Source organism: Diplotaxodon limnothrissa, linkage group LG18 (assembly GCF_057381915.1).
Source record: "Diplotaxodon limnothrissa isolate DT_005_m linkage group LG18, D_limnothrissa_male_GT1.1, whole genome shotgun sequence".
NCBI classification, from domain to species: Eukaryota; Metazoa; Chordata; class Actinopteri; order Cichliformes; family Cichlidae; genus Diplotaxodon; species Diplotaxodon limnothrissa.
The window spans coordinates 28,325,219-28,352,109 of record NC_140613.1 but is presented as its reverse complement, the minus strand read 5'-3'; the positions used below and the strand labels follow the sequence as shown (position 1 = coordinate 28,352,109).

Here is a 26,891-nt window from a genome sequence, read left to right as displayed (position 1 = left end):
AAGTATTAAATAAAATAAAAAATATCAGAGAAATGTTTAAATATTGTAAATTAATAGAGGTAGGTGAAACAAGGGATTTATAAATCAAATCCAAAGTTGAATAATTTGTTCTGAAAACTGTAAAAATGTGTAAACACTTGGCTAAAAATAGGAAGAACTACATTTCAAAATGAATGATTGGACTCCAAACATTTGACTTTTTTGTTTTTCCTCAACACTCCATCTTAACACCTTTGTTTCCCAGCTTAGAGCTTTCCCTTGCTCTAGAGGCAAAATCATTTATTACATCATTACAAGAAATGTGATGGCCAACTTTGTTGTTAATACTAATTACTGCCAGTCCCCTCAATCTTTCTTGTGCCCTGGAAGGTTTGTAGCAGTTTGGAATAGCTCACAGTGCAGTGCACCTGTGTTGACAGTTAACTTAAATTTGCAGTGCGCCATTGGATTTTGAGACTAATGGTTGATGTCGCTAACATCTGCCATCACATACAGTAGCTGGTTTATTCATGTGTTGTGAAACTTCTGCATTTTTGAAAATCAACTCTTTCAAAATAGGTACATAAATGAAAGTGTCATTTACTGGAACTTGCTCATATAAAGCAGATGATTCGTTTCTCTTTGAATCATATTGCACTCTGAAATTAATTTCAACTGGGATCCATGTTCAGTGGATGTGGATTTTGAACATTACATGTATCATCCCAAGAAGTACTATAAGAACGATTTAAATGCGTTTTAAAACCTGCAATACCCTTAAACAGCAGTGAACATTCATCTTGGGCACAAATGAGAACACATTTTTTGCCTGGGTATAACTCAATGACTGTATAATGCTAAATGATTAGAAGCTCGGTAGCTACACACAGATATATAGCACTGTAATTTGTTTAAAACCTTTTACACCAGTAGTAAGTCAGCTAGCTTGGAAGAACACACCATTAGGCTCCTATGCTCACAGCACTGTGATGCGTTCAATGCCTGCCAAATGATCACAAACTCATACTTAGGAACATAACCTGGGTTACACTTGCACCCAGAATTTTTCATTACACAACAGCAGGAAGCCTAATGGTAAAGAGCTGTGTTCTTCCAAGACTAATACTTGATACCTTTAAATACTGTAAATCACTTTTTGGACAGCAATCCCTTTTTGACACAACATTGGCTCTGCTAACAGTGAAAAGCACATTGAAAAACTATCATTAAATGCAAAAAGACCATTATGAATTGTCATTATGAATTTCAGTTATCCATCTTCATTTATATAAGCTGGTGAATTAATGTTTTTTTTTAAGCATTAAAACCACAAAATACACATATTCTGTCTGGTTTTTATTGACCTTCATGCTTCTTCTCATCATAGACTATCAAGACTCCTGCCAGACCAGGAATCTGTCCATCACCACTGCAAACAAGAAGGGGCTCAGGGCACCTTATGTAATGACACATCATGCCTAAACCTTCTACCAGTAGCTGCTACCACAGACCTCACTACTGTCTTGCTGTCATCATTCATGTCTTTCATCACCCTCACACTCTTCTCTTTTACTTCTGACTTCCTCATGCAGGACCACAGTTCCTCTCCTCGCCGGAGGAGGGCCCGGGTAATTGAGACATTTCATTGTGGGCGGTGCCGAAGCTTTCGTAACAAGTTTCAGAATCAAAGTGTGTTGTGGTGCTGGTGCTCGTACTGCTGGTGTAAAAGGTTTTAAACGAATTACGGTACGCTGTGGGCTACATATAACGCAGGCTAAGGTCAGACTTTTCTTTATGAACTTTATTTATGCCTCAGCAACTCGCTAGTTTATGCTAGCTAAGAGTATGTTAGCTAGCACTCTGCTGTCGTGGTTGCTAGCTGTAGCTTGAACGAGTACAAACAGCAAGTGCTATATTTCTGTGAGTAGCTACCAAGCTTCTAATCATTTAGCAGGCTACAAGTTGGTGAAAGCTCCGCCAAGCTGTGCTCGATTTGTCAGGTGATTAGGAAAGGTAGTCGAGCGCAGATGAAATCGATATGACCGCTTATCAGCTGGAGAGTTTTGTTACAGTAGAAAACCGACTGCTGGGAAATATAATAAGAGAAATGCCCTGTCACTGTCACTAACTCTCTTATGTTTGCTCAAAGCTTAAGCTTTTGAATACCGGATTAATGGTTTGTCATTATAAAATAGTGAGCAATAGAAAATAATTTTTAGCCACATTACTAAAGCGGGAAACAGAAAATGTTAATTTTAAGAAAATTTAAACAGTCCACTCTGCCAAAATAATGAAATTAACTGTTCATTTCATTTAAAATTTCTTTTTTTTAAAAATGTATTTAATTCTTTGTACATTTTTGCAGATGGCTTCAGCTCTGGCAAACAGGGCAATAGGAGCCATCATGGGATCAGCAGTGGCAGATGCTGCAGGTATTAATAGTGTCACACTTGTTTTACATTGATGATCTATGAAAGTAATCATGCTTGTGTTTAATAACTGGAAAGACAGTTTTTATAGGGGACTAAAATGCTGTTCTGTGAAACACTCAATATCACCATACTACTTCCATGGCAGGGTTAGTTTAGTGGTGCACCTGATTAATTGATCATCACAAGTGTGAGCACCTCAGGCACCTCAAAATTGGATCATGCAACAAGACAATGATCCAAGGACAGCAGCAAATCTCTTTAAAAAAAAAAAAAAAAATCGCTGGAAAAATAAAAGAATCCACGTGTTGCGATGGGCCTGTCAAAGTCCAGACCTCACCCTGATTGCAATTCGATTATGGGACCTTAAGAGAACTGTGCATAAATGAAAACAGACATCAATGAACTAAATCAATTTTGTAAAGAAGAGTGGGCCAGATTTCTTCCACAACAATGTGAGAGACTGATAAACTCTGTCGCCTGTCAAATCTGTCAAGACTATAACTTTTGAGCTGCCATAAGGTTAGCAGGTATCTTTCAGCTGAGCTGAGAGCTTCCTGGTTTGAGTTGAGTACTCAGATCTTCAGGTTGTACGAGTAGAAGTGGATTTTCAGTCCGTCCTTATTTTTAACACATCTCCTTAGATTTTGAGTAATGTCAAGGTTCAGAGTGTAATTATCTTGTCTCTTGCAGCACAGCCTCTCCACTGGGTGTACGACCTCCAGAAGTTAAAGGGGATCCTGGCTCTGAATCCAAACCCAGAATTCCACCCTGAGTCCGCTAACCCTTTTTACAGGAGGGAGACTGGCAAGCAGAGTTGCTATGGAGACCAGGCATATGTCCTGCTGGAGTCCCTGTCTGAATGTGGAGGTAGTGCTGCTGACTTTATCCCTAAAATTAAACTAAACTTACATTTCTATAGGTCATAGTAGGTTTCAGATTACTACTATCTACAGCAAGCGAAGTTATGCAGTTGATTCAGTTTGTTTTTTCTGTTTGTCAGTAGAATTATTGATAAAGTTATGGATGGATTTGCTTTAAATTCTACCAGAAGTAGCACTTGGTCCAACATAAAGGGATTAACTAGAACTGGACACATGAAATTGCCTCATATCTGTACAAGTGATATAAGGAAAATAGAAGAAAGTGGGCTGTCCTCAAAGAAATATTACGCATTACTCTAGAGCCACATAGTCTACATGCAGGGACTCGGTTCGTGCAGTGTGTAGGGAATTTTCACACACTGTCTAAGATGCCTGATCTCTCTGACCAGGTCTAAACATTGATGACCTGAAGCAGCGCACACTGAAAGTTTTTGGGCCAGGATCAGAGTATGACACGCCCGTCAATGATCCTTACAGAGAGAGGGGAGGTAAGAGAAATCTTGGAGATATCCCTGAGGTCCGTTACCTTTTTGACAAAATATGCAATTTGGACTTCTGCAGGGCCAAGACCTCAGCTGCCCATCGATGGGCCGTGGAGACATGCAAGTTTAAAGAGCTTCCTGAAGAATGTGGATGCAGGCAAAGAGGAGACGGGTAAAGCTTCTGAAATTATTCACAGTTTGACGTTATGAAGACAAACATCTCTAACCTAAATATGTCCTGGTTTCCTTCAGGTTGTGAGAACGACTGTCAGATTGATGGAATAGCCAAACTGGCTCCTATAGTGGCTTTTTATGCAGGACAGCCCGATATGCTGGAGAAGGTGGAACAGGCCATCCGTGTCACCCAGAACAATGATGAATGTGTGGCAGAGACTCTAGCAGCAGCGAGGTCAGGACATCTTCCAGCACACCAGTTTCACTTATTTACACATGTTGGATTAGAATTGGCTATTTAAGGGTTAATAATAAAACTTAGTTTTTAACCTGGAAACCACAATAGACTATTAGATCTGGTAATTAAAATTGGGCATAATAAGAAGTATTTGGAGCAGAGAGTATAAAAATAGGGAAGAGAACACATTTCACATTTTAATAAACTGATCAGCCACATGAAAGCTGAGTGTCTCTAAAGATCATTCCAGTTTGGCTGCATGGTTGATTACACCTTTCTCTGTAGTGAGGCAAAATCAGAACACATACACTCAACAAAAATATAAACGCAACACCTTTGTTACTGCTCCCATTCCCCATGGGATGGACGTAGAGACCTAAAATTCATTCCAGATACACAATATAACCATCCCTCCCAAACAGTGGTCACAAATCAGTCCAAATGTGTGGTAGTGGGCACATCTGCTATATTGAGATAATCCATCCCACCTCACAGGTGTGCCACATCAGGATGCTGATCTGACATCATGAGTAGTGCACAGGTGTACCTCAGACTGCCCACAACAAAAGGCCACCCTGGAATGTGCAGTTTTGTCTCACAGCAAAATGCCACAGATGCCACAAGCAATGAGGGAGCGTGCAATTGGCATGCTGACAGCAGGAATGTCAACCAGATCTGTCGCCCGTGCATTGAATGTTCATTTCTCAACCATAAGCCGTCTCCACAGGCGTTTCAGAGAATATGGCAGCACATCCAACCGGCCTCACAACCGCAGACCTCGTGTAACCACACCAGCCCAGGACCTCCACATCCAGCAGGTTCACCTCCAAGATCGTCTGAGACCAGCCACCCAGACAGCTGCTGGAACAATTGGTTTGCACAACCAAACAATTTCTGCACAAACTGTCAGAAACCGTCTCAGGGACGCTCAACTGCATGCCCGTCGTCCTCATCGGGGTCTTGACCTGACTCCAGCTCGTCGCCGTAACAGACTTGTGTGGGCAAATGCTCACATTCGATGGCGTCTGGCACGTTGGAGAGGTGTGCGCTTCACGGATGAATCATGGTTCACATTGTTCAGGGCAGACGGCAGCTGAGAATGTCCCAGTTCTTGCATGGCCAGCATACTCACCGGACATGTCACCCATTGAGCATGTTCGGGATGTGCTTGACCGGCGTATACGACAGCGTGTACCAGTTCCCACGAATATCCAACAACCTCGCACAGCCATTGAAGTGGAGTGGACCAACATTCCACAGGCCACAATTGACAATCTGATAGACTCCATGCGACGATGTGTTGCACTGCATGAGGCAAATGGTGGTCACACCAGATACTGACCGGTTCTGGGTCCCCAGACCCCCAATAGCGCAAAAAACTGCACATTCCAGGGTGGCCTTTTGTTGTGGGCAGTCTGAGGTACACCTGTGCACTACTCATGATGTCAGATCAGCATCCTGATGTGGCACACCTGTGAGGTGGGATGGATTATCTCAATATAGCAGATGTGCCCACTACCACACATTTGGACTGATTTGTGACCACTGTTTGGGAGGGATGGTTATATTGTGTATCTGGAATGAATTTTAGGTCTCTACGTCCATCCCATGGGGAATGGGAGCAGTAACAAAGGTGTTGCGTTTATATTTTTGTTGAGTGTATTTAATACTGTTCTACAAAGATGTATAAAGAAAAACATAAAACGGAAATGCTCCACACTGACTTCTTTTCCCAGGTTTCTGGAACATTTCATCCTGAATGGTCCAGATCCAAAAGCCTTGGACGCGGTGCTCAATCAGCTGAATGACCCAAACAGAAAGCAGCCTCAAGATTTAGACAAAGCAGTCATCGGTACGTGAGGCCAGCAGCATATTTCCTTCCCTGTGTTAAAGTCATGAGACCGACTCATGTGATCAAAGAGTTTATTTTACCTTATTCTCTGAAGGTTCAGTTCCAATGTGACATAATGATGATAGGATAAAGAGATATGCAGAGAGTTATGTTTAGTATTTTAGTTAACATCTCATCTTATGTGTGACTCACTACTGCACCCTCTCTGCCTGATTTCAGGACACATCCACCAGGTGAAGGAGAATTTATCCAAAACTCCGCAAGAGCTGATCCCCTCTGTCTTCACAAATGCATGAGGTATCTTTGATAAGCTCCTTCAGCCTCTGCCATCAGTGTAGTCCTTAACAGTAACGTGGTAAAAAAGCGGTATGTGTAATTTGGATAGCTGTGAGACAAACCAGGAAAAATGCCTTCATGCCATTCACATCTGCCTCTGATGTTTCAGGTTTGCCCGGTGCGTTCCAAGCTGCGCTGCACGGAGTCCTGACAGCCACTCGCTATGAGACGGCTGTCAGAGACACCATGAGCTGCGGGGGATGCACCTGCAGCAGAGGATCCTTCATAGGAGCCTGTCTTGGGGCTCAGGTGGGGCTGTCTGCTAATCTAATATATTCACGTGCACATATTTTAAGTTTGATTTATGAAATGTTCTGTTCTCATTTTTCTAGGTCGGACTTGAGGGAATCCCGGAGTCCTGGAAGTCCAAGACCCTGCAATACGACTTGGTGTTGGAGCATACCAAGAAGATAACCAAACACCTGTCGGCGTAATGCCTTTTAAGAAGGCTTAGAGAGAACGGTGTGACAAACTGTCGAGCTTTGACAGAACAGCGAATGATGGTTCCTGTTTAAATGTCTGGATGGCAGGAGCCAGATGTTTTTGTTTCTGTTAAAGTAAAACAGGTTGTTCACATGTTCTGTGAGAAGATATGGTAAAGATCATCATTATTTTAAAAATGAATTACTATTTAAATTACTATTTCTGGACTATATATGTGTCATTTAAGCATTATTCATATTGACAGTGCGATTTGTGGTCCAACACAAAATATAGGAGTTTAGAGAAAAAGAGTCCATGCACCACAGTTTTTGCAAATGATGTTTTTCCAATATCCAATACTGCATTTATGTAAAGCCACAAGTTGTATGAAGAGCCCATAAACTTCAGCAAGCACATCAGAGATGCAAAGGCCATCAATAAAAAGACAAATAATACCTTCCTTTATTTATTTTACAGTGTGCTTTTATAACTCACACATCTGTCTTTCCTTTTAGTATTGAATGAAAATTTCCTTTGAAGCTGAAATAAACTGCTGTACTTAGCCTTCCAGTGCCAGTATCATAAAATTAATAAAACATTAACAGGAGCTGATTGTATGAGTGTACTGAGATTCCATGTTCCACATGGAGGTCACATTTTTCTTTTATGTAATTTAAAAAATTTCAGCAGCTCGAGCGTGGATTTCATTTACACCAGATGAATATTTTGTAATCTTTTTTAAAATCTATAACCACACCAAATTAGTTAATAAAACAGGACGCTGTGTGAAATGTAATTAAACACAGAATGCACTGATTTGAAAACTGCATAAACCCACATTTTATTCACAGAACACAGAGAACATATGAAATGTTTAAACTGAGAGGATGTGCCATTATAAGACAAAAATAAGGTTTTAAATTTGATGACAGCAGCATGTCTCAAAAAAGGGTAGGCATGAGGACAACAAAAGACTGGAAAAGTAGGTGGCACTGAAAAGAAACGGGTAGAGGAACATTTTGGAACTAATTAAGTTAGCTGGGAACAGGTCATTAACAGGACTGGAAATAAAAAGAGCATCTTAGAGGGGCAAAGCTTCTCAAGTAAAGGTGGGCAGAGGTTCACCACTGTAAAAAACAACAACTATAAATTGTGAAACAGTTTCATAATAATTTTCATCCCAATGGCTTTGAATCATCTACAACACATAATATCAAGAAACAGAGAATTGTGGGACTGCACTCTGAGCCAGTGGCACTGCATTAAAAACAGGTATGATTCTGTCATGGAAATCACTGCCATCCACAAACTCAGGTGAAAATGCGATCATCTTCTTGCGGCCACAGCTCTTTTGAAATTGAGTGAGACATAGTGAAAAAAAAAACTGTTTTGTGGTCAGACTAATCGAGATTTCGAAGTTCTTTTTGGAAAAGAAAACATCAGTACTCAGTTCACAAACCTGATTTTCCAATCAGGTCTATGAGGGTGCATTACTGCATCTGGAACTGGTAGGCTGCACATCTGGTTCCATCAACGGAACTCTGCTACCTTAGGGCGAGAAGCGGTGAGCACCGTGGACAGGCCTGAGTGAAATCAGTAAGGAAATATATATATGTATATATATATATATATATGTGGAAGTGGTGTTGTTTCAACTTTGCTGTTTGGCACTGTTATCATACATGCGTTATTCATACATGTGCGGCCACATGTGTATGTGACCCACGAAAATTAAACTGTAATTTTCTTCACACACGCGCTCTCGCGGGGATTGTCTACCACAGAATTGTCCCGCTACAGCTGCCGTAGCTGTGTCTGACGAAAGCGTTTGGTACTTACTACCTGGGAGTCAAACATGGCTAGTAAGGGGGGGAAACAAAGTCGGTCGGCGTCTGGTCTTTCATGTAGAAAAGGTGCAGGAGACCAGGAGGAAGAGGAACAGCCGCTGCAGGCGGTTTTAGTCGCTGACAGCTTCAACCGGAGGTTTTTCCCAGTGACCAAAGACCAGCCGCGGGTAGGCAGTGAGCTAAGCTAACCAAAATGCTAATGGAGGCTAGCTTGTGTCCATGCTGTAAACAGTGACAGGGCATCACTCATACGAATGATGAAAGCATTTAATCAAACAAAATTTGAACTCGTGCTTGTTGCTGTCTGTACAGTAGTTGCTAAAATGAGAGAATCACGCGAGTCTCGGGATTGTTTAGCTCCACTTAACTGTCAGATTTTCATTGATGACAGGCGCTGCTGCCGCTGGGTAACGTTGCCATGATCGACTACACCTTGGAGTTCCTCACTTCTACTGGAGTGCAGGAAACATTTGTATTCTGCTGCTGGATGGCCAGTAAAATCAAGGCGCACTTGCAGTGAGTTTCCCTGCTACTGTGTGTGTGAGCTTTTGTTTTCTGAAGCTTATTGTATTAAAACTTATGAATATTGTGTCTGACAGGAAATCAAAGTGGTGTCGACCCAGTTCTCCAAACACAGTCCACATCATTACTTCGGACCTGTACCGCTCCCTTGGGGATGTGCTACGGGATGTTGATGCAAAGTCCCTGGTGCGCTCAGACTTTATATTGGTTTACGGAGATGTGGTATCCAATATTGATATCAGCCAGGCTCTGCAGGAGCACAGGTAAAAGTCCACCGGCCAGCCTTTTTCTACATGAGAAATGGTGTTGATCTAAGTGTTTCCACAAGGCTGTGTTTTTGTGCACTTAAGGCATCGCCGAAAGATGGACAAGAACATCTCAGTGATGACCATGATCTTTAAAGAATCGTCGCCGGGTCACAGGTCTCGTTGTGAGGAAGACGACGTCATTGTGGCAGTGGACAGCAAGAGCCAGCAGATTTTACACTATCAGAAGACACAAGGGCTCAAGAAGCTACAGTTTCCAATGGTAAACAGTTGTATCTTTGGCAGTCTGTTATATCTTTGATGCATTTTGGGGTTCGATTGACTTTTTGAGTCTTTGTCGTACTTGCAGAATATTTTCCACAGTGGAAGTGAGGAATTTGAAATCAGACATGACCTCCTGGACAGCCACATCAGTATCTGCTCCCCGCAGGTTGGTTTTGGTCCACACAGGGGAAATATTTAACTGTCATTGTTGGCTGCAGTAACATTGTTGTTTTTGATGTCATTTTTTCAGGTTGCTGAGCTTTTCACTGACAATTTTGACTACCAAACTAGAGATGACTTTGTTAGAGGGCTTTTGGTCAATGAAGAGGTACTATGGAAGCATTATTATGCTGAAATTTGAATAATGCCACAAAAAATATTTAGAGCATTTCTGACCCTTGTTCATTTTCTTTGTTTAGATTCTGGGCAACCAGATCCATGTGCATGTCACACAGGACGGATATGGTGTCCGAGTGTCGAACCTTCTAATGTATGACTCAGTGTCGTCTGACCTTGTGCGGCGGTGGGTCTATCCCCTGACCCCCGAAGCCAACTTCACAGACCAGGAGGGACATAGCTGCACATACTCTCGCCACAATGTCTACAGGGCGTCTGGTGTCAGCCTGGGCCATGGCAGCCAGATGGAGGAGAACGTTCTTATCGGCTGTGATACCAGCATCGGTGCCAACTGTTACATCTCGAACAGTGTCATTGGTGACAACTGCATCATAGGTGAGCTCTCTGGCCAGCACCACTCAAACTCAGTGCTTCAATTTTTAAGTTATAGAAGTGTAGTTAACATTTTTCTATTTTTATTGGTTCACTGCAATAGGTGACAATGTAGTCCTGGATCATGCCTACATCTGGAATCATGTTCACATTGCCAGTAATGTGGAGATCATCCAGTCTGTCATCTGCAACAAGGCTGAGGTCAAAGAGGGCGTGACTCTTAAGAAACAGTGTGTTCTAGCATATGATGTAAGCTCCACATCATCTTTTATATCCGATTGCAAAGCAAACTCTGTCTGGTGGCAAATTGATGTTGCATTTTAAAGGCGTTTAAGGATATTGCATTTTGACTGGCAAATTTTCCATTTTTCTTGACATTTCTTTGCTCCTTTTTAGAGAAAACATAAGCAGATTTGACAAAAACTGTGAAAGGATCTAAAATGGCTTGTTATTGCAGAAATATAACCGCAGCAAATATCTGGTTCTTAACTGGATTTAGTGTAGTAGCTGTGACCCTCTGGAGTCTAGTAGAGATGCCACAAATCTGGGCAAAAAATAATCTGACATATATCCACTGCAATACCACACTATGTCAGATATTGAGCAATACTGATAGAAGAATTTTGGTTTTAGCATCTGTGCAAAGTTCAGCCAATCAGTTGGTTGCCTGTGTCCTTCATATTTAGTCTTCTGTGTTCTTTTTTTTATGTCCAAAAGTAGCTTTGATTTACGCTAAAAGAGAATGATTTTACTAGTCTTAATCAAACTGGAAACAGGGTTTCAGATTTGGCTTACAGTCTGCTGGCTGTTGCTCCTTTGCACCTTCCTGCTGCAAAAGTAATTACCCACAGTAGTAGTACAAATATATAGCTATTTGTACACGATCTTAGTTCAATGCATGAAATCAGGGACGTGCATTCAGTGATCGTCTTGTAAAACGTCATCAGATATAAAGTCAGATTTGCAGTATCTGCGTATTTGAATGTTTCTATGAACTGTTTTACAGGTGGTAATTGGACCAAACATCTCTCTCCCAGAAGGCACCGTGGTGTCTATGCACCATCCAGAGGAGGAAGAGGAGGATGACGATGAATTCCTCAGTGATGACGCTGAGGTTGGCCAAAGATCGGACAAAACCAAACAGAAAGGTGTGTATTAAGTCTGTATTAGATCAGTTTATATGTTATCAAGCTGCTTGATGTGAATGTTCTCCTGTCTTCCAGTTTTCAATCCTGCAGAAGTTGGAGCAGAAGGAAAAGGCTACATCTGGAAGGCCAGCAGTCTGGATGACACAGAGGAAGAGGAGCTGTCGCAGTGTCTCTGGGGTAGAGCAGCAGTTCATCGTCATGGAACTGGCATTTCCCATGATGCTTCAGCTGAAGTCCCAGCATGCTTGTTTTTGTGTGTTCCCAGGCTTGGTGTTGAATCCAGACCCTGAGAGTGACAGTGAAGACAGCGACACTGATGACCCCGATGACCCGGTGATTCCTTCCCCTGAGATGGACGATGTCAAAGGTGAGAGGGCATGTCTCATTTAGCTAGCCTGCATGTGGAACTCTCATACTGCCCCCTCCTGGCCCGAAAATGACAACACAAACTGCAAAACGAATAATAATACTAATACATGTTTTTTTCTCTTATGTAGTCTTCCACATGGAGGTGCTCGGGACCCTGCAGAGAGGTTTGGAGGAGAACATCAGCTGTGACAACCTCGTACTTGAGATCAACTCTCTAAAGTAAGGGGGAACTGACTCACACCTGTGTTGCTCGTCTTTGCAGTGATTGTTGCTTAGTTTGACATTTCCCAATCCCCCTCCAACCTCCCTTTTCCAGGTATGCCTACAATATCAGTCTGAAAGAGGTGATGCAGATTTTAACCCGAGTGGTACTGGAGTACCCTTTCCAGCAGCAGGGCACACATCTCACCCCTTCACAATACGTTACTCTGCTTCTGCCGGTGAATAAGATACAAGTCTATTACTTTTAATATGACAAAACAGAAGCTCAGAAAAAACCCAAAAAAATTCTTAATTATTTTCCATTTCTTTTTTTCTTTTTCTTTGTGCTGCTGTCAGCTATTGAAGAAATGGGCGCCAGTGTTTAAGAATTATGTGAAGAGAGCACAGGACCATCTAGACTGCCTGTCTGCCTTTGAGGAACACTTCCTGGAGCAGGAGAGCCACTGGGCTGCTATGGTCAAGGTCAGGAGCAATGAGCACTTATACGTGCAAAACTGCATTGTTAAAATCAATGGTTTGAATTGTTTGCTGTGTCTTTATCCAGCCTGTTAGGATGAGGATGAATATGCTGCTTTGTTTGTAACTCAGGTCCTCATGAATATGTACGAGCTGGAAATCTTGGAGGAGGAAATGATACTGCGCTGGTTCTCTCAGGGAGCCACCAGTGACAAAAGCAGACAGCTCCGCAAAAACCAAGGGGTAAGTACAGTGTGAACTACAGGAGACAGCACAGAGCAGCAACAAAGTTTAAGCTCAGTATTCACATTATGAACAGGTTTAGTGTAAATGTATGTATATGTAAAGAAAGGAATTACAGTACTGTGCAAATGTACAGTCGAGCTACCCCCCATTTTTTTTATATTTTGTTTCCAAGAGGCCCAGACATTCCTGTAATATTTTAATTCTCCAGGCTTTCTGAAACTCTTTCAGTTTTTCTTTGGACATTGGCTTCTTTTTCACTCACTTTTAGTCCAGTCCTTGTAACTGATCTTTTTCAGAGGAATTCGTTTTGTCTGTTAAGCCACTTAACACCAACCTATGACCTGTGAAGGCATCGAACTATAAACCAGTGCTGTTTACACATAGCAGACCAAAGAACCAATTTTAAATTTATATATATATCCTGCAAAGATGTGACTGAGAGAACCTTTAGTCGATCCATCTACTTTTCATGAAGCCTCATAGGAAACTGTCAGTAGGAAAGTGGCTGTCAAGAAGCCACTCTTAAGGAAGTGAAACAGGGAGACAAGTCTGAGGTTTGCCAAATTACACAAGAAGTGCTCTGAAAATTATTGGTGACAGATCTTACAGATTGATGAATGCAAATTTGAAACTTTCTGGTTCATGTTGTTGACAGTATGTATGGAGGTACAACAGTGTCTGCAGCCATCTGTATTACAGTGTGGAGGCTCATTCATGGTTTGGAGATGCATTGCTCCCAGTGGTGTTGGGGATCTTGTCAAAATACTCTCAGATTTGATTCCTAATACAGTAGCATCTGATTGGCAACAACTTCATCTTTCACCATGATAATGATCCCAAATACACGACCAAAGCAGTAAAAACACACCTGCGACAATTGTGTATGCACACCTGGATACAAAAACATGTAGTGAAACACTATCATTATGATGGGCTGGCCTTCCCAGAGCCCAGATCTAACATTATTGAAGCCGTGTGGGATCATCTGGATAGAAAACAGAAAAAAGGGTGCTGTACGTATGTTTGAGAAACAGCCTATAAACTGCTATATATATTCTTTCCTCATGTACTCACATTTGAGCCTGAGTATAGCTTTACATTCACGGCCTCTGCAGCAGTTTCATGGTTTCTAACAACAATTTATCTATTTATCTCAAACAGCTGCAGAAGTTCATCCAGTGGTTGGAAGAGGCTGAGGAGTCTTCGGAGGAGGATGGAGAGTAATGATGAGCAGTTTAAGTTATGACAAGGTGAACTCTTACGCTTCTGCATCTAGTTACCATCTGGACGTGCTCTGCGTAGCTGAAGGGGACATATTTTAATCACATTATGCCACGCCGTGTAAAGGCTGGTGTGAATGTCAATATCCAAATAAAGGACCTGTGGTCTGCTTGGAATAAAAGTTTTAACAGACAACTGTGTCATTTTTTTTTTATTTAATGAAACTGATTGTTCACTTTAAAAACAGAACAGAAGGAAAGTATCCAAGAGGTAGGAGACTGTAGTATAATAAGATTTCAAGCCTTCCTGTCTCATCTGTCAACATTTGACGAAAATGAAACATTTCATTAATTCTCTGGGCAGATTCAGAGAACGCTTCTCTTTATGCGAACATGCTTCCTTCCATCTTGGCTGCTCTGTGCAAGGATGTAGAAGATGCATGGAAGGATACACTTCTTTACTTTTGACCATAAGCTGTATTAAAGATACTTGAAGCCTCTTTATGGTGGAGGTGGAATGAGTTCATGGTCAGGAGTGGACAGAGTTTGCATAAGGAATGCACCAACAGTAAAAGTAAAGCATAAACTGCAATCATTATAAATAACAGCTTGAATGTATAGTGTGTATACAAGAGTAAAATTACACTTAATTTAATCTCAATTAATTAGAAAAATACAATTTTATAACAAAAATAAAACGTCAGTTTTGATTAAGATAATGTTACATGAAACGTCGCAAAAAATTCACAGTAGCGCACAGGTTTCAGCCTGCCTTTAACAAACCAAACCAGTCTTTAACTCCTCTTTAAGCATGTTTACACGCTTCTGAACTGAATCTTTATCTAATTAACTTAGAGAACACTTATTACAATTTTCATTTAGCAGATCTGTGAAGTATCCAGCTCAGTACGGTGGCTGGGAGGGACAAAATACTTCAAAATATAAAACCAATGCATTTTAAAATGCAGAACTAGTATGAATTTGGCTTCTTTTTGTTTTACTGATGTTACATTTACAGTTTTGTTTATGTGTATTAAGAAAAGTTTAATTCGCACCAGTGTGTCTAATTTTTCACCCCCATGGTCATGATTGGAAATCCCTAAGCTTGCCTTGGAACATGACAGGAAACGGCCCGTGAGCGTTGTAACTACTCAAAATATGCAAGAGAATTATGTCAGCACTGAGAGTTTCTTAAAGAATCTATGAAAGAACACCAAAGGCATTGAAAAGGCTGTGACACAACTTTAGCAACCAGTAAAACCTGCACCAAACCCTTCGTCTTCTGCCCTAATTTGATCGTTCGTCTCGCTTATCCATCAAGCTACGAATGACACAGGCCAGAACTACAGTTCCAGTTAACCCAGTAAAGGCAGACAGCGCCTTCCACATGGCGGCTGACGACCTGTGGCTGTCCAAAAAGCTATTGTGGTCAGTGGGCACCAGGATGTATTTGCGGCCACCCTTTGGGGCCTGTAGCCTCATCACCTGGCCTCGCTCCAGCACCACCTCACCGAACCCCGTCATGGTGGTCTCCACGCGCAGCATTTCCTCCGTCTCCTCCTTCGACACTGGTTTCTCCCCACCCACGGTTTGCAGCAATGAGTTCACAAGGTCCTCCTCAGCATTTCTGATTTTGTAATAAACCCTTTCCAGAAAGCAGCCGGAGGCCTCTAAAGGGTTGTGCACCCTCACACTTGCATCAGAGATGTAGGCGTCTGGGCTGATCAGACTGAAGGGCACAGAGTTGTTGCTCTCTTTTTTGCACCCTATCCGGGTGTTCCTGTAAGAGAATGCATTCTCAGTAGAGCAGAAGATTAATAAAAAGACATTTGTGGTGTATTATTTAGTGGTATTCACCATTTCGCAGCACTGGAGTCCCAGTATTTCCAATGCTCCACTGTAACAATCTTCTGAATCACACCGTAGCATCGTGGGATGAACTGGCTGGTCAGAGGCTCCCCGTCTGCCTGGACCTGACCTTAAACCAGACATGTAGGAAATCATTAGTCTTCTTAAAACTCTCTCTCCAGGACTGAGCTCATTCAGTGTGTTGACATATTTCTACCTTCAACAGCAACATACTGGAGCCGCCTGTGGGGAGTGGCATTAAGCACCCTGACCAAATCTTCATCTGGTCTGAAAACAGGGATTTCCTAAAAATGGAGAAGATTGACTTGAATGATAAAGGTCAGACTGTATTTAAGGTTTACAGCAGACATGTCACTTGCCTTTAGCGCTTTCAACTCTCTCTTCTTCTCTTTGTACAGGTGATAAAACAGGCCGGAGAAGGCAAAACTGGACCCGATACCAATCAGAACCAGAGGGTTCACGGGAAGGTCGCTCATATCTGTAGCTGTGAGGAGAAATCACACACAGCTGAGTGGAAAGGAAACAGCTTCCAGTGAACTAGTGACGAGCAGTGTCACTGTTGCACCTGGCAACCCCGACCTTAACGAAACGGGTCCAGGAAGTTATTTCGAGGTTGTAAAGTTCGTCAACACAGAAAAAATAAACAGCACTAAGCAGTCAAAACCTCTGAAAATGTTCGGTGACTTTGGTTTTAAAGCCCCACTGCGAGATATCATTTTATCAGCATCTTTACTTCTACAGGATTACTCCATAGAGTTCAGTTCAGTGCTGGTTGACTGTCGTGTCTCTCTTTTATGACATCGCTGCCTTCGCAGTGTGCCTATAAACATCTTGTAATGCTGCACTGTCATTACATAAAATTGCGGAGAAGTAACACAAAGCTTACCTGTTAAAACTACCAAGTAAAAGAGCCACACTTGCCTATTGAAGGAACAGAAAACAAAAGCTGTCAGTTACTTCGTCAACACTTCCGTTTTTACCGGGTTACGTCACGTTTAATTAACCAATAGAATGTGAGCGGATTTTTTTTGCAATCATGCCGTTTGACCGCTTCGTGGCAGCACGGCATATGTGGTTAGTTTATTAGGCTAAAAACAAAAAAACAAAAACCTGAAATATAGAAAATCAAAGGATTGGTATGCCTGGTATAAACTTACCAATCAGGTAAATTTCATTTGACCAGATTCCATTAAATTTAACGTTTTTCAAACCTTCGTGGAAAATGTACATGTAATCATATTAGTTAAACTCAGCATTATTCTTCCTGGGGTCCAAAAAACCTTGCAGTGTTAAAGCTGTACACAGATACATGTATCAGCTTCACCTCTGACTGAAAGGTTTATTATATAGTTTTTATTTACTTATTACTTATGTACTTTCTGAGAATTTGTACTGTTGCTTGTATGATTTATATTTTGTTCTACATCGTTATTGTTGAGAGCTTTGAAAAAAAGAAAATCAGATGCACCTATCAAAGCTCTCCTGTGTCATTAAAACTACATTTTGATATTCACAGTTGTACAAGTGCTCATTAACATCAGCCAAACACATAGCAGCAACCCAATGGATTTAGGTGTGCAGACATGGTTAAGATCACCTGCTGAAGTTGATACCAAGCATCAGAGTGGGGAGGAGAGGTGTTTTAAGTACTGGAAAAAGACCCTCAGTGGAGAATGGCCAGACTGCTTTGAGTTGACAATAAGGAAATAGTAACTCAAATAACCACTTGTAACCAACCAAGGAACAGAGGTGGGAAGTAATGAATTACAAATATTTACTGATCTTAAGTGCAGTTTTCAGGTATCTGTACTTGAGTAGTGTTTTTTCTGATTACTTGTTTCAAGTGTAATTTCAAATGTTACAATTCTATGTGCGACATAGAAATCAACAAACATCAGAAAACACATAAACTGTGTGGTTTGTCTCAGTGTGTTGCTAGCTGAAGGTCTAGCTGCTGTATTTCACAGGGAGAGAAAAGACAGAGAACTAACTTCAGTCAGAGATGGAGAAAGATAAGAAAGGCGGCAGGAGAGGAAGAGGAGGTTAGATTTAAAGATAAGGACTGATCAGTGGTGTTTGATTAACTAGAAAATTTAAGCTAAGCTTACATAAGTAAGGCACTAAGTAAGCTCTAAGTCCTCATGTTTATAAATCAAGATTGGGTCTGTTTTTTATGTTGTGAAATCTGCTGCAAAACAAACTGAGGTAGACTGATGTGTTATCTAAAGGCTGCATGAAAATCCTCAGGAGGTTAGTGCAGTATAAACAGGTTAGTTTGCTGTACTGTGATGCTTAAAGTAAAGAACAGAGTTAGGTTACATGAACAGTAGCAGAGATTCATATAGATTTTAGCTGATGATGCTTAGATCCATTGACTTCATACCAACTTTATATGTTCTAGAAAAAACCCAACATAAACGGTGTACTGTCAGTGTAGAGGATGGAAATCAGCCAGGACAACACATGAAGCATCTGCTCACATCTGGCTGAATTAAGTTGTGTACATGCACAGAGAGCGGTAGGTCAGCTCATCACAGCCTGTAAACTAAGAAAATCTACTCGAGCTCTCAGTAGAAATTATTGTGACATATGATTCTTTTCCCACACTGAGCCATTACAACCGATTTTAAAGTTCCCCACCTGATAAAGCCCCTCTTTAACTCCTGACTGTACACACTTTTATGTTTATAGGCAAAGTCACCCTCTCCTCTAAAATGATCCATTCATCTTCTTCCACTTTATCCGGGACCGGGTTGCGGGGGCAGCAGCCCAAGCAGAGAAGCCCAGACCTCCCTCTCCTCAGCCACCTCCTCCAGCTTATCCGGGGGAACACCAAGGCGTTCTTAGGCCAGCCGAGAAATATAATCTCTCCAGCGTGTCCTGGGTCATCCCCAGGGCCTCCTCCCGGTGGGACATGCCCGGAACACCTCACCCAGGAGGCATCCTTGTCAGATGCCCGAACCACCTCAGCTGGCTCCTTACGATGTGGAGGAGCAGCTGCTCTACTCTGAGCCCCTCCCGGATGGCTGAACCTCTCACCCTATCTCTAAGGGAGACACCAGCCACCCTTCGGAGGAAGCTCATTTCTAAAATGATGCCAGTACTTTTTTATTTTTACTTGACTAAAGAATATGGATCAATATTTCAAATTTTACTGGAGTATTTTTTAACAGTAGTATTTGCACTTCAACTTAAGTACAGAATGTTTGTACTTTTACCAAGTATGAGGTATGAAGAAAAGCATCTCTGAACCCACTTGTTGAACCATGAAGCCGATGAGGTACAGCAGCAGAAGACCACATCAGGCACCACTCAGGAAAAGGAGGCTGGAGTTCACATGGGATTGGAAAAATGTTGCCTGATGACATTTGGATGGTAGGGTCAGAATTTGGAGTAAACGACATGAAAAGGCAGATTCATCCTGCTTTGAATCAGTGGTTTAGGCTGCTGGTCGTGGTGCAATGGTGTGAGAGATATTTTCTTGGCACACTTTGGGACCCTAATTACCAAGAGAGCACACAGCCTACCTATTGTTGCTGGTCATGTTCATCTCTTTTTTACCACAGTGTACCCATGTTCTGATAGGTAGGATAAATAGGATAACACACCATATCACATGATCTCAAGCTGGTTTCTTGAACATGACAGCGGCTCCACAGTCACCAGATCTCAATCCAATCGAGCATCTTTGGGATGTGGTGGAACAGGCGATACAGATTATACACAGCTGATAAATCTGCAGAAGTTGTGTGATTGATTCTGTCATGTAAATATGGACCGGATGTGTAATCAAGGAAAGGGAGAAAGAAAGTTTAGAAAAAATCAAAGGGCGGTGGTAGGCAATGAGTCAAGAGTAGCAAATAACATCATTTATTTACAATAAGACAATCCCAGGGGATTTTCAAAGCTAAAAACTAAACCCAGGCTACAAGTCCCACTTATATATCACATGCTCAGGTGCAGGTGCAGCAGTCTTGAAATAGATGCCCTAGCACCAGCCGTCACAGAAATCTTTTTTTTCATCGGTTATAGCTTGCTGGGAAAGGCCTTACTGGGTCCAACTCCCTTGCCATGCAGAATACACACACAGAATAAAACATTAAAACTACGCCTCCAACAAATGAGAAGAAGAAGAATCCTTCTATTGTCATTATGTTTCTATGTTCAAAGCTTCTTGTTCAATCTTTTTTTTCTATTAAGAATTAAGGCAGTTTTGAAGGCAAAAGGCGGTTCAATCTAGTGCTAGTAAGGTGTACCTAATAAAGTGTCCAATTAGTACTGATAATAATTCTACTATATAGTGACATTAACTCAAATCTGTTGATGGGTAATGAAATGCCCATAATTAGTCATGTAAAGTCAGGTTTATTTATATGACCAAATACTGATGGACATAGAGTCTGTCAGTGGGTTTTACAGACTTGCAGCAGGACTAGGAGAGGTCAAGATTATAAACAGACAAGAAATAAGACAATTTTGACTTTGTGGATGACAGCTTAGACTTACTCGTTTTGGGTTCAAATCAAACATAAAGACAAAAATCCTCTTTAACTGCAAATTCAAAATTTACAACTTGTTCCCGTGCATCCCACTACTTTTACTGGATTTTTATCAGTTACATTTCCTGTAAAAGCCCTGCTGTGTTTTTTTCATGCCTTGTTCTCTGAGAAGACAGCTTGTCCTTCACACAACTTCAAATGTTTACTACTGCTTGTTGTGGTGGTGTTATACTGATTAATGCTGCCAATTTCAATGATGCAGTCATGCCTGGTGATTTGCAGACATGAGCCATGATGGATTTGGGAGGCTGAAACACTGTACCTCTTCTCATTACTGGTTGCATATACATAAACGTGGTAGAAAAATGAATAAAGTTTGTGTTTGGTCACTACGTCTGTGTGAGTTCTCAGTCATCCAGAGCATGCTTATATAAGCAGGTTGGAAAGAAAAGCAACCTGACTTTTTTAAGTTTCTTGGAGACGTTTGACCTCTCATCTCAGAAGCTTCTTCAGTTCTAGGACGAAAGTCCCAGATTTTAACCCTGGTGGAAGTTGTCCCTTAATAGGGTCGTTGCCCCACTGTTGATCACGTGCCTCATCACATGAGCCAAGGTGTGAAAGAGGGTGTGGGTCATTATCAGCAGAGGTTTGAGGTGAAACCATTGTCAGACCTTGCCTCACCCTACCATGTGATCCATTGAGATCAACTGATGTAAGATATGAGTGGGCATTAAGGCGCCTGGGAAGGGATCTCAAACCTGGATTGTAAGTGGCAGAGAGTTGGTGTCGTAAACCACTCCGTCTATTCAAAGATGGTCGTTCACAGAGAACATAGATGGCTTCTTTCTGTGTTTGTGTTGGTTAATCTGGTAGAAACAGCAGGCCCAAGCTGATCCAACCACTGTTCAGCATGGTTAAGGTCATTAACATCCTCCCCACTCCCAAATTCTGGAAGTAGTCTCTGATAAACCCCAGTCTGTGGGGTCATTTTCATCTTGAAGGATAGAGTTCAGACACAGACTGTGGAGATGTGGGATTACCGCTAGTTGCAGAATCTCGTTTTCGATAATCCTCTGGATTTAGATTGCCTCCAATGATGACAAGCCTTTTTTGTGACAAGTCTGCGCTCTATCAGTGTATCCATCAGAAAAGCATTCTCCACGTCTTCTCCACACTTTCACCCTACTGTTCTAACACCATAGGCAGAATCTGGCCCATCAGGTTCCAGTGCTCATGTTGTTGACACCTGATGGGCCTATGAGACCGGAGATTGTCTGGATAGAGAGCCATATCATCCTGCAAACCTTGACTGCAAATCTATAGACAACTGCCTAAAATTCCCAAGGGCTGACAGGGTGAGTAAACTTCTTGTGGTGACTTTTTCTTGGGATGCCCACTTTGCAGCCTGTTTCTGTCACCCCCTGTTGGCCTTCAGTTTGAAGATGGCTCTAGGCCAGGTCTCCAATTTCGGTCCTCGAGAGCTACTGTCTGGCAGCTTTCAGATGCATCCTTGTTCCAACAAACCTGAATGAAATGAATGGCTTCTTACCAGGCCTTTACCAAACTTGATGGCACACTGAAGAGATAATTCAGCCATTTGATTCAGCTGTGTTCGAGTTGGGCTGTAGCTAAAAGCTGCAACGCAGTAGCTCTCAAGGACTGGAGTTCGAGACCCCTGCTCTAGGCTCTATCCTGTGCCACAGGGTACTATCCAGATCAGTTAAATGTGGCACCCACTGACCACTATAGCAGGGCACAAACCATATATTCAACTCTGCTGCTCAACTCAAATGCATTTTCCTTACAAATCTGCAACCATTTAAGAGGAAATAACTCTTGTTCTCTCTTGGTCATGTTCTTTTCTAACCTGTCAATGATCTCAGATTTATCTTGTGTTTCCTGGAGAGGGCCAGGTCACCTGTCTGCAGCAGATAAGCCTCTGACTGTGCTTCATTCACACTCCAATCCACTAATGAATTATCAGCCAAAGAGCTAGCTTCCTTTTTCTCCACTTTTGCATAATGCTAATTACAACACTACATGCTCTTTTGGTAAACAACATTTGTCTCTGAATACACACCTGTTTTAAATGCACACTCATACTTTCTCATGCCATTTGTTTCTTATGTTCCTGCATTGTGTCCAGACTATTTTTCGGTTAATGAAAAGAGAACTGAAAATGTGTCTCCTCGAGACAGAAGTATTTTCTCTGCATTCAGTTTCACACACATAGAGAGAGGGAGAGAGCAGTGCAGAAAAAGCTAGAGGAAAGAGAGCAAGGAGAGGCGAGAGATGACATACAGCGGAAGAATTTCTTCATTTAAAGCTTCTTTTGTGTCTTTATTTGTGTACTTAATACTCATCCTGATTCAGGTGTTGCTTCCTCTTCAGTATGTCTGTCCTTGACTGCCCACTGAAAGCAGAAAAATGGCATTCATCTTGCAGAAGTGACGTCAATTTTCACATTGTTGGAACACCAATCAAACAGATGTAGTGGCACCGCCGCACCGCTCTCATGGCAGCAGTGGGCACAGATAACTGATTAAGTTACAAAACTGGATGAAAACTGTGAACCTGAACTGCTTTGGCTCTGTGGGAATGAAGACGTTTTAAAAAAGGAATGGTGCAGTCCGGTCAAAATAAAAAGTCAGACATAATCTCGTCTTTGGCTAATGATTAGTTGCAGTTCTTATTTAAAGAGCAGAAAGTGTTCCAGAATTCTGCTAGCTTACTTTCATATCACTAAATCCTCTAATATTTGTTTTAAAGTTGCACACACCCTTTGGCTTTTCCTTTCACTGGAAAGTGAGAACTGGTAGGAGACACACTGTTTCATGGCAGCCGGTGTGGTTGTTTATTTCCTGCTGTTACTATTTATAATATTTCCGCTTAAAATAACCAGAAATTATGTGATATCAGTTTTGTAGTGATAAAAAATTCCCAATCATGCAAGAGCTCTGCAAAGCTGTTGTATGTCTTGGTGATGCTTTCATTTGCATGCTGATGTCAGTGTTGCTCACAATGGCCTTCAGCTGGATTTTTGATGGACGTAGCTTTGGAACCTTCAGAATTCATTAGTCAAAACAAGATTTTTACAGACTTACTAATGCTCTGATTTATTGTTCAATTTATTATTTAGGTGAGTATTTTCACACACAGATCGGTTCTGGCACACAGTTGTTCTCCAGCCAAACAGCATTACAATAAATGAGCACTTGTCTGATTACCTGAAACAGCCTCCTGGTGCCACCCTCCCAAAACTCTCTCTGTCTTTGAATATAAGGCTGTAGTAAAGTAAAGGGGAACAGAACATGGAAAGATGGCTTCCTTAATTGTAAATAAAGCTACTGTATAAGACATTAAATAGAAAATGTGAACAAAAGCTTTGTGTTAATTATTTACAATTGAGATTGTGTGTCCCAAAGTGCCCTCGCCCACATGACTTTGTCATGACTTTTCCCACCTGTGCCATCCTGTTTAACAAATCCCACATCAAATCATCAAATCATACATCAGAGGAAGATTCCCAGAATAGTGTTCTCCGTCTTCTGGGGCCATGCATATCTTTATGCAATTTAGTGCAAATCCATTTGGTATGTAGTTGCAGTCATGGTAAAAAGAGAATGAATCCTCCATGATTTCAGAATTTTTACATACAGTGTATGCAGAAAGTATTCACAGCGCTTCACTTGTTCCAAATTCTGTGGTGTTACAGCCTTAATCCAAAATTCTTTTTCATCTCAAAATTACACACAAGTTTAATGAAGAAGAAAAATATAACATGCAGATAAGTATTCATAACTTGTGCCATGACAGTCAAACTTGAACTCAGGTGCACTGATCTGAGAGCAGTTTCCACTGAGATCTGGTGAAGAGTACAGAAAAATGTCTGCTGCAATGAAGTTCTCAATGAGCACAGTGGCCTCTATCATCTGTTAATGGAGGAAGTTAGGAGTCACCAGGTCTCTTCCTAGAGCTGGCCGTCGGGCCAGTCTGAGTGATTGGAGAGAAGGACCTTCGTCAGGGAAGTGACCAAGAACTTGATGGTCTCTCTGACAGAGCTCCAGCATTGTTCTCTGGAGAGAGGAACACCTTCCAGAAGGTCGACGAAGGACGACCATGGTACAGTGGCCAGACAGAAGTCACTGCTCAGTAAAAGGCACATAACAGTCCACCCGAGGTTGTCAAAAGGCACCTGAAGGACTCTCAAACCATGAGAAACAAAATAACCGGTCTAATAAAACAAAGATCAAACTCTTTGACCTTAATGAAAACAAATCTGAAGCAATGTGTAAAAAACTGTCCTTAGTTTTTTACACATTGCTTCAGTGGCTTATAGAGACACTTTTAGCAGAAATAACATGACTCTCACATCATGATGAAGGAAATTTGGCCCACTTCTCGGCTTCAGTTTGCAGAATTTTACAGGATTTGGTTTATACACAGCTCTCCAAGCATTTCAGTCAGATTGAGGTCTGGTCTTTGACTATAGCCATTGCAGCACCTTGATTGTTTTCTCTTTCAGCCAGTCTCTTGTAGACTTGCTGTTGTGCTTGAGATCTTTGTCATGTTTCATGATCCAATTTCAGCCAAGCTTTAGCTCTTGTGCAGATGGTGGTGGTGGTCAGAGACCAGTGTCTGGCAGCCTTGCCTCTGTCAGTGCGCCCCAGGGTGGCTGTGGCTACAATGTAGCTTGTCATCACCAGTGTGTGAATGGGTGGATGACTGAATGTGTAAAGCGCTTTGAGGTCCTTAGGGACTAGTAAAGCGCTATACAAATACAGGCCATTTACCATTTAGAGAGTCTGAGATGGAGCTCTTGGGTTTTTTTGACATTTCTCTGACCTTGGTGTGAATCTGCTGTGAGGTTCCTGGGTAGATTAACAGCTGTCTGTTTTCACATGTAAATACTCTGCTCACTGTAGAATTAGGGACTTTAGATTGTTTGGAAGTGGCTTTATAATCCTTCCGAGGTTGCTTCTCTGGGATCTTTGCTACCGTCTTTCTTCATTGGCACTGTGTTAACATACACCTGAATGCTCCCGATCAACTAATTGCCAAAACATCTTTCATAGAGGTGCTCACACTTTCTGATGATTCATTAATAAAGTTCCGTCATAGTGCACTCATAAACAGATTTATATTGCTTTTAGTTTCCCTGCTGCCCATCATAATTTCAACCTAATGACTCTGGTGTATCTTTATAATTACCATCACTGACTGGGTTACATATTCAAGGTGTTAACTGACAGCTTAAGTCTGTATCAGTATTAAATGAACCTCACAGGCTGCTTGCGAGGAGTTATGTTTCAGCTTGTGTGTTAAAGCCAGCAGTTTACATAGCAATTATCTGCAGTAACCAACTCCCACTTTAATTTTGAGCAATTGTTGCTTTCATGGCAGCAAATGAGGATTCTGATTGTCATCATATTTCACCCTGACGTCACGTTTAGGTTTTGCACAAGATGCTGTTGGACTGCTTGATAGCACAAACCTGTACGATGTCTCTTATTTTACTGTGAGCCAACAAAAAGAAACAGAGAATCGGGGTTTATGACAAAAGGTGCTTTTAATTTGCAAGACAACAGCAACGAAAGACGACTGCTGTCAGCATGTTTAGGAAAGTGGCAAAATGACTGCTCTAATGAAACCACTTGTCACTACGATGAGAGAGGTATTAATAATTCATCACATTTCTGACAAATGAGCTATCTGAAAAGCTTTCTGTTTAGCAACATGACTGTACACAGCTTCTGACGTAGCCCAAACCTGATAAACACCAAAGGCTCAAAATCAAAAAAGCTTTCTATCGTCTCTAAAATTCCACAGGCCTTACCTATCAGAACTCAAAAGCCCCAAAATGTTGCTTTTTCTTCCAAAGCATGTGGTGCCACTGGAAGAGTCTGCACATTTAAAGTAAGGCCTTGGTCTCTGGTTTTGATACCAGCAGTGAGTATTCTTCATGTTTTCAGTCTGCACCGTTCATCTACAATCCTTTGAGGGCATTCAATACAGCATGCTGTAATCACATTCACATGCATATGAGCTCTATTCTTTGACTGTTTACTGAATCTTATCTAGGAACAGTGTGCCGGCTATGACAGGCTTCATTTCCAGGAACTAACAAAATCATTTTTATGTGTGTAAATAAAGAGGTCATGTGAATGTCTTTATGCTCTTCTGTTTGTTTTTTTAAGAAAACAAGCATGGATGGTTCTAAAGTGACCTATGATAGAGCGGTGACAGTGCAGAATTGCCCCTTCCACTCGTCCCATGGGACAAGCTTCAGGTCCCTGAATTGGATAAACAGGAGAAGATGGATGGATGATTGGATGGATGATTGGATGGATGGGTGGATGACTCTAGCATGTCCTTAGTTGGGCTACAGATGTGACGTCCTAATGCAGTGAAACTAGTGACCCATTCTATGACTGTGT

General features: G+C 41.6%; 3 protein-coding genes across 3 annotated transcripts; 2 read left to right on the top strand and 1 right to left on the bottom strand.

The window, feature by feature from the left end:
• The first annotated feature begins 1,657 nt into the window (after positions 1–1,657).
• Positions 1,658–7,505, top strand: LOC146613919 (crystallin J1A-like). Its single transcript, XM_085377917.1, has 10 exons — positions 1,658–1,758; positions 2,345–2,411; positions 3,102–3,278; positions 3,682–3,780; positions 3,854–3,946; positions 4,027–4,183; positions 5,923–6,038; positions 6,258–6,335; positions 6,484–6,623; positions 6,707–7,505. The coding sequence occupies exons 2-10, from the start codon at positions 2,345–2,347 to the stop codon at positions 6,806–6,808; spliced, it is 1,029 nt and encodes a 342-aa protein (XP_085234043.1). The 5' UTR covers positions 1,658–1,758; the 3' UTR covers positions 6,809–7,505.
• Positions 7,506–8,612: 1,107 nt separating this feature from the next.
• On the top strand, positions 8,613–14,274 carry eif2b5 (eukaryotic translation initiation factor 2B, subunit 5 epsilon). Its single transcript, XM_085377870.1, has 16 exons — positions 8,613–8,811; positions 9,036–9,160; positions 9,244–9,429; positions 9,517–9,694; positions 9,782–9,862; positions 9,947–10,024; positions 10,116–10,428; positions 10,529–10,674; positions 11,432–11,573; positions 11,649–11,750; positions 11,839–11,940; positions 12,071–12,161; positions 12,259–12,382; positions 12,501–12,626; positions 12,753–12,863; positions 14,028–14,274. Exons 1-16 carry the CDS (start codon positions 8,653–8,655, stop codon positions 14,088–14,090), a joined length of 2,127 nt encoding a protein of 708 aa, XP_085233996.1. The 5' UTR covers positions 8,613–8,652; the 3' UTR covers positions 14,091–14,274.
• An 803-nt stretch (positions 14,275–15,077) lies between these two features.
• On the bottom strand, positions 15,078–16,864 carry mul3 (mitochondrial E3 ubiquitin protein ligase 3). The gene is made up of 5 exons (XM_085378542.1): positions 16,842–16,864; positions 16,315–16,439; positions 16,152–16,239; positions 15,944–16,064; positions 15,078–15,866 (listed from the first exon to the last, which is right to left on the bottom strand). Exons 2-5 carry the CDS (start codon positions 16,429–16,431, stop codon positions 15,374–15,376), a joined length of 819 nt encoding a protein of 272 aa, XP_085234668.1. The 5' UTR covers positions 16,432–16,439; positions 16,842–16,864; the 3' UTR covers positions 15,078–15,373.
• Positions 16,865–26,891: the final 10,027 nt, after the last annotated feature.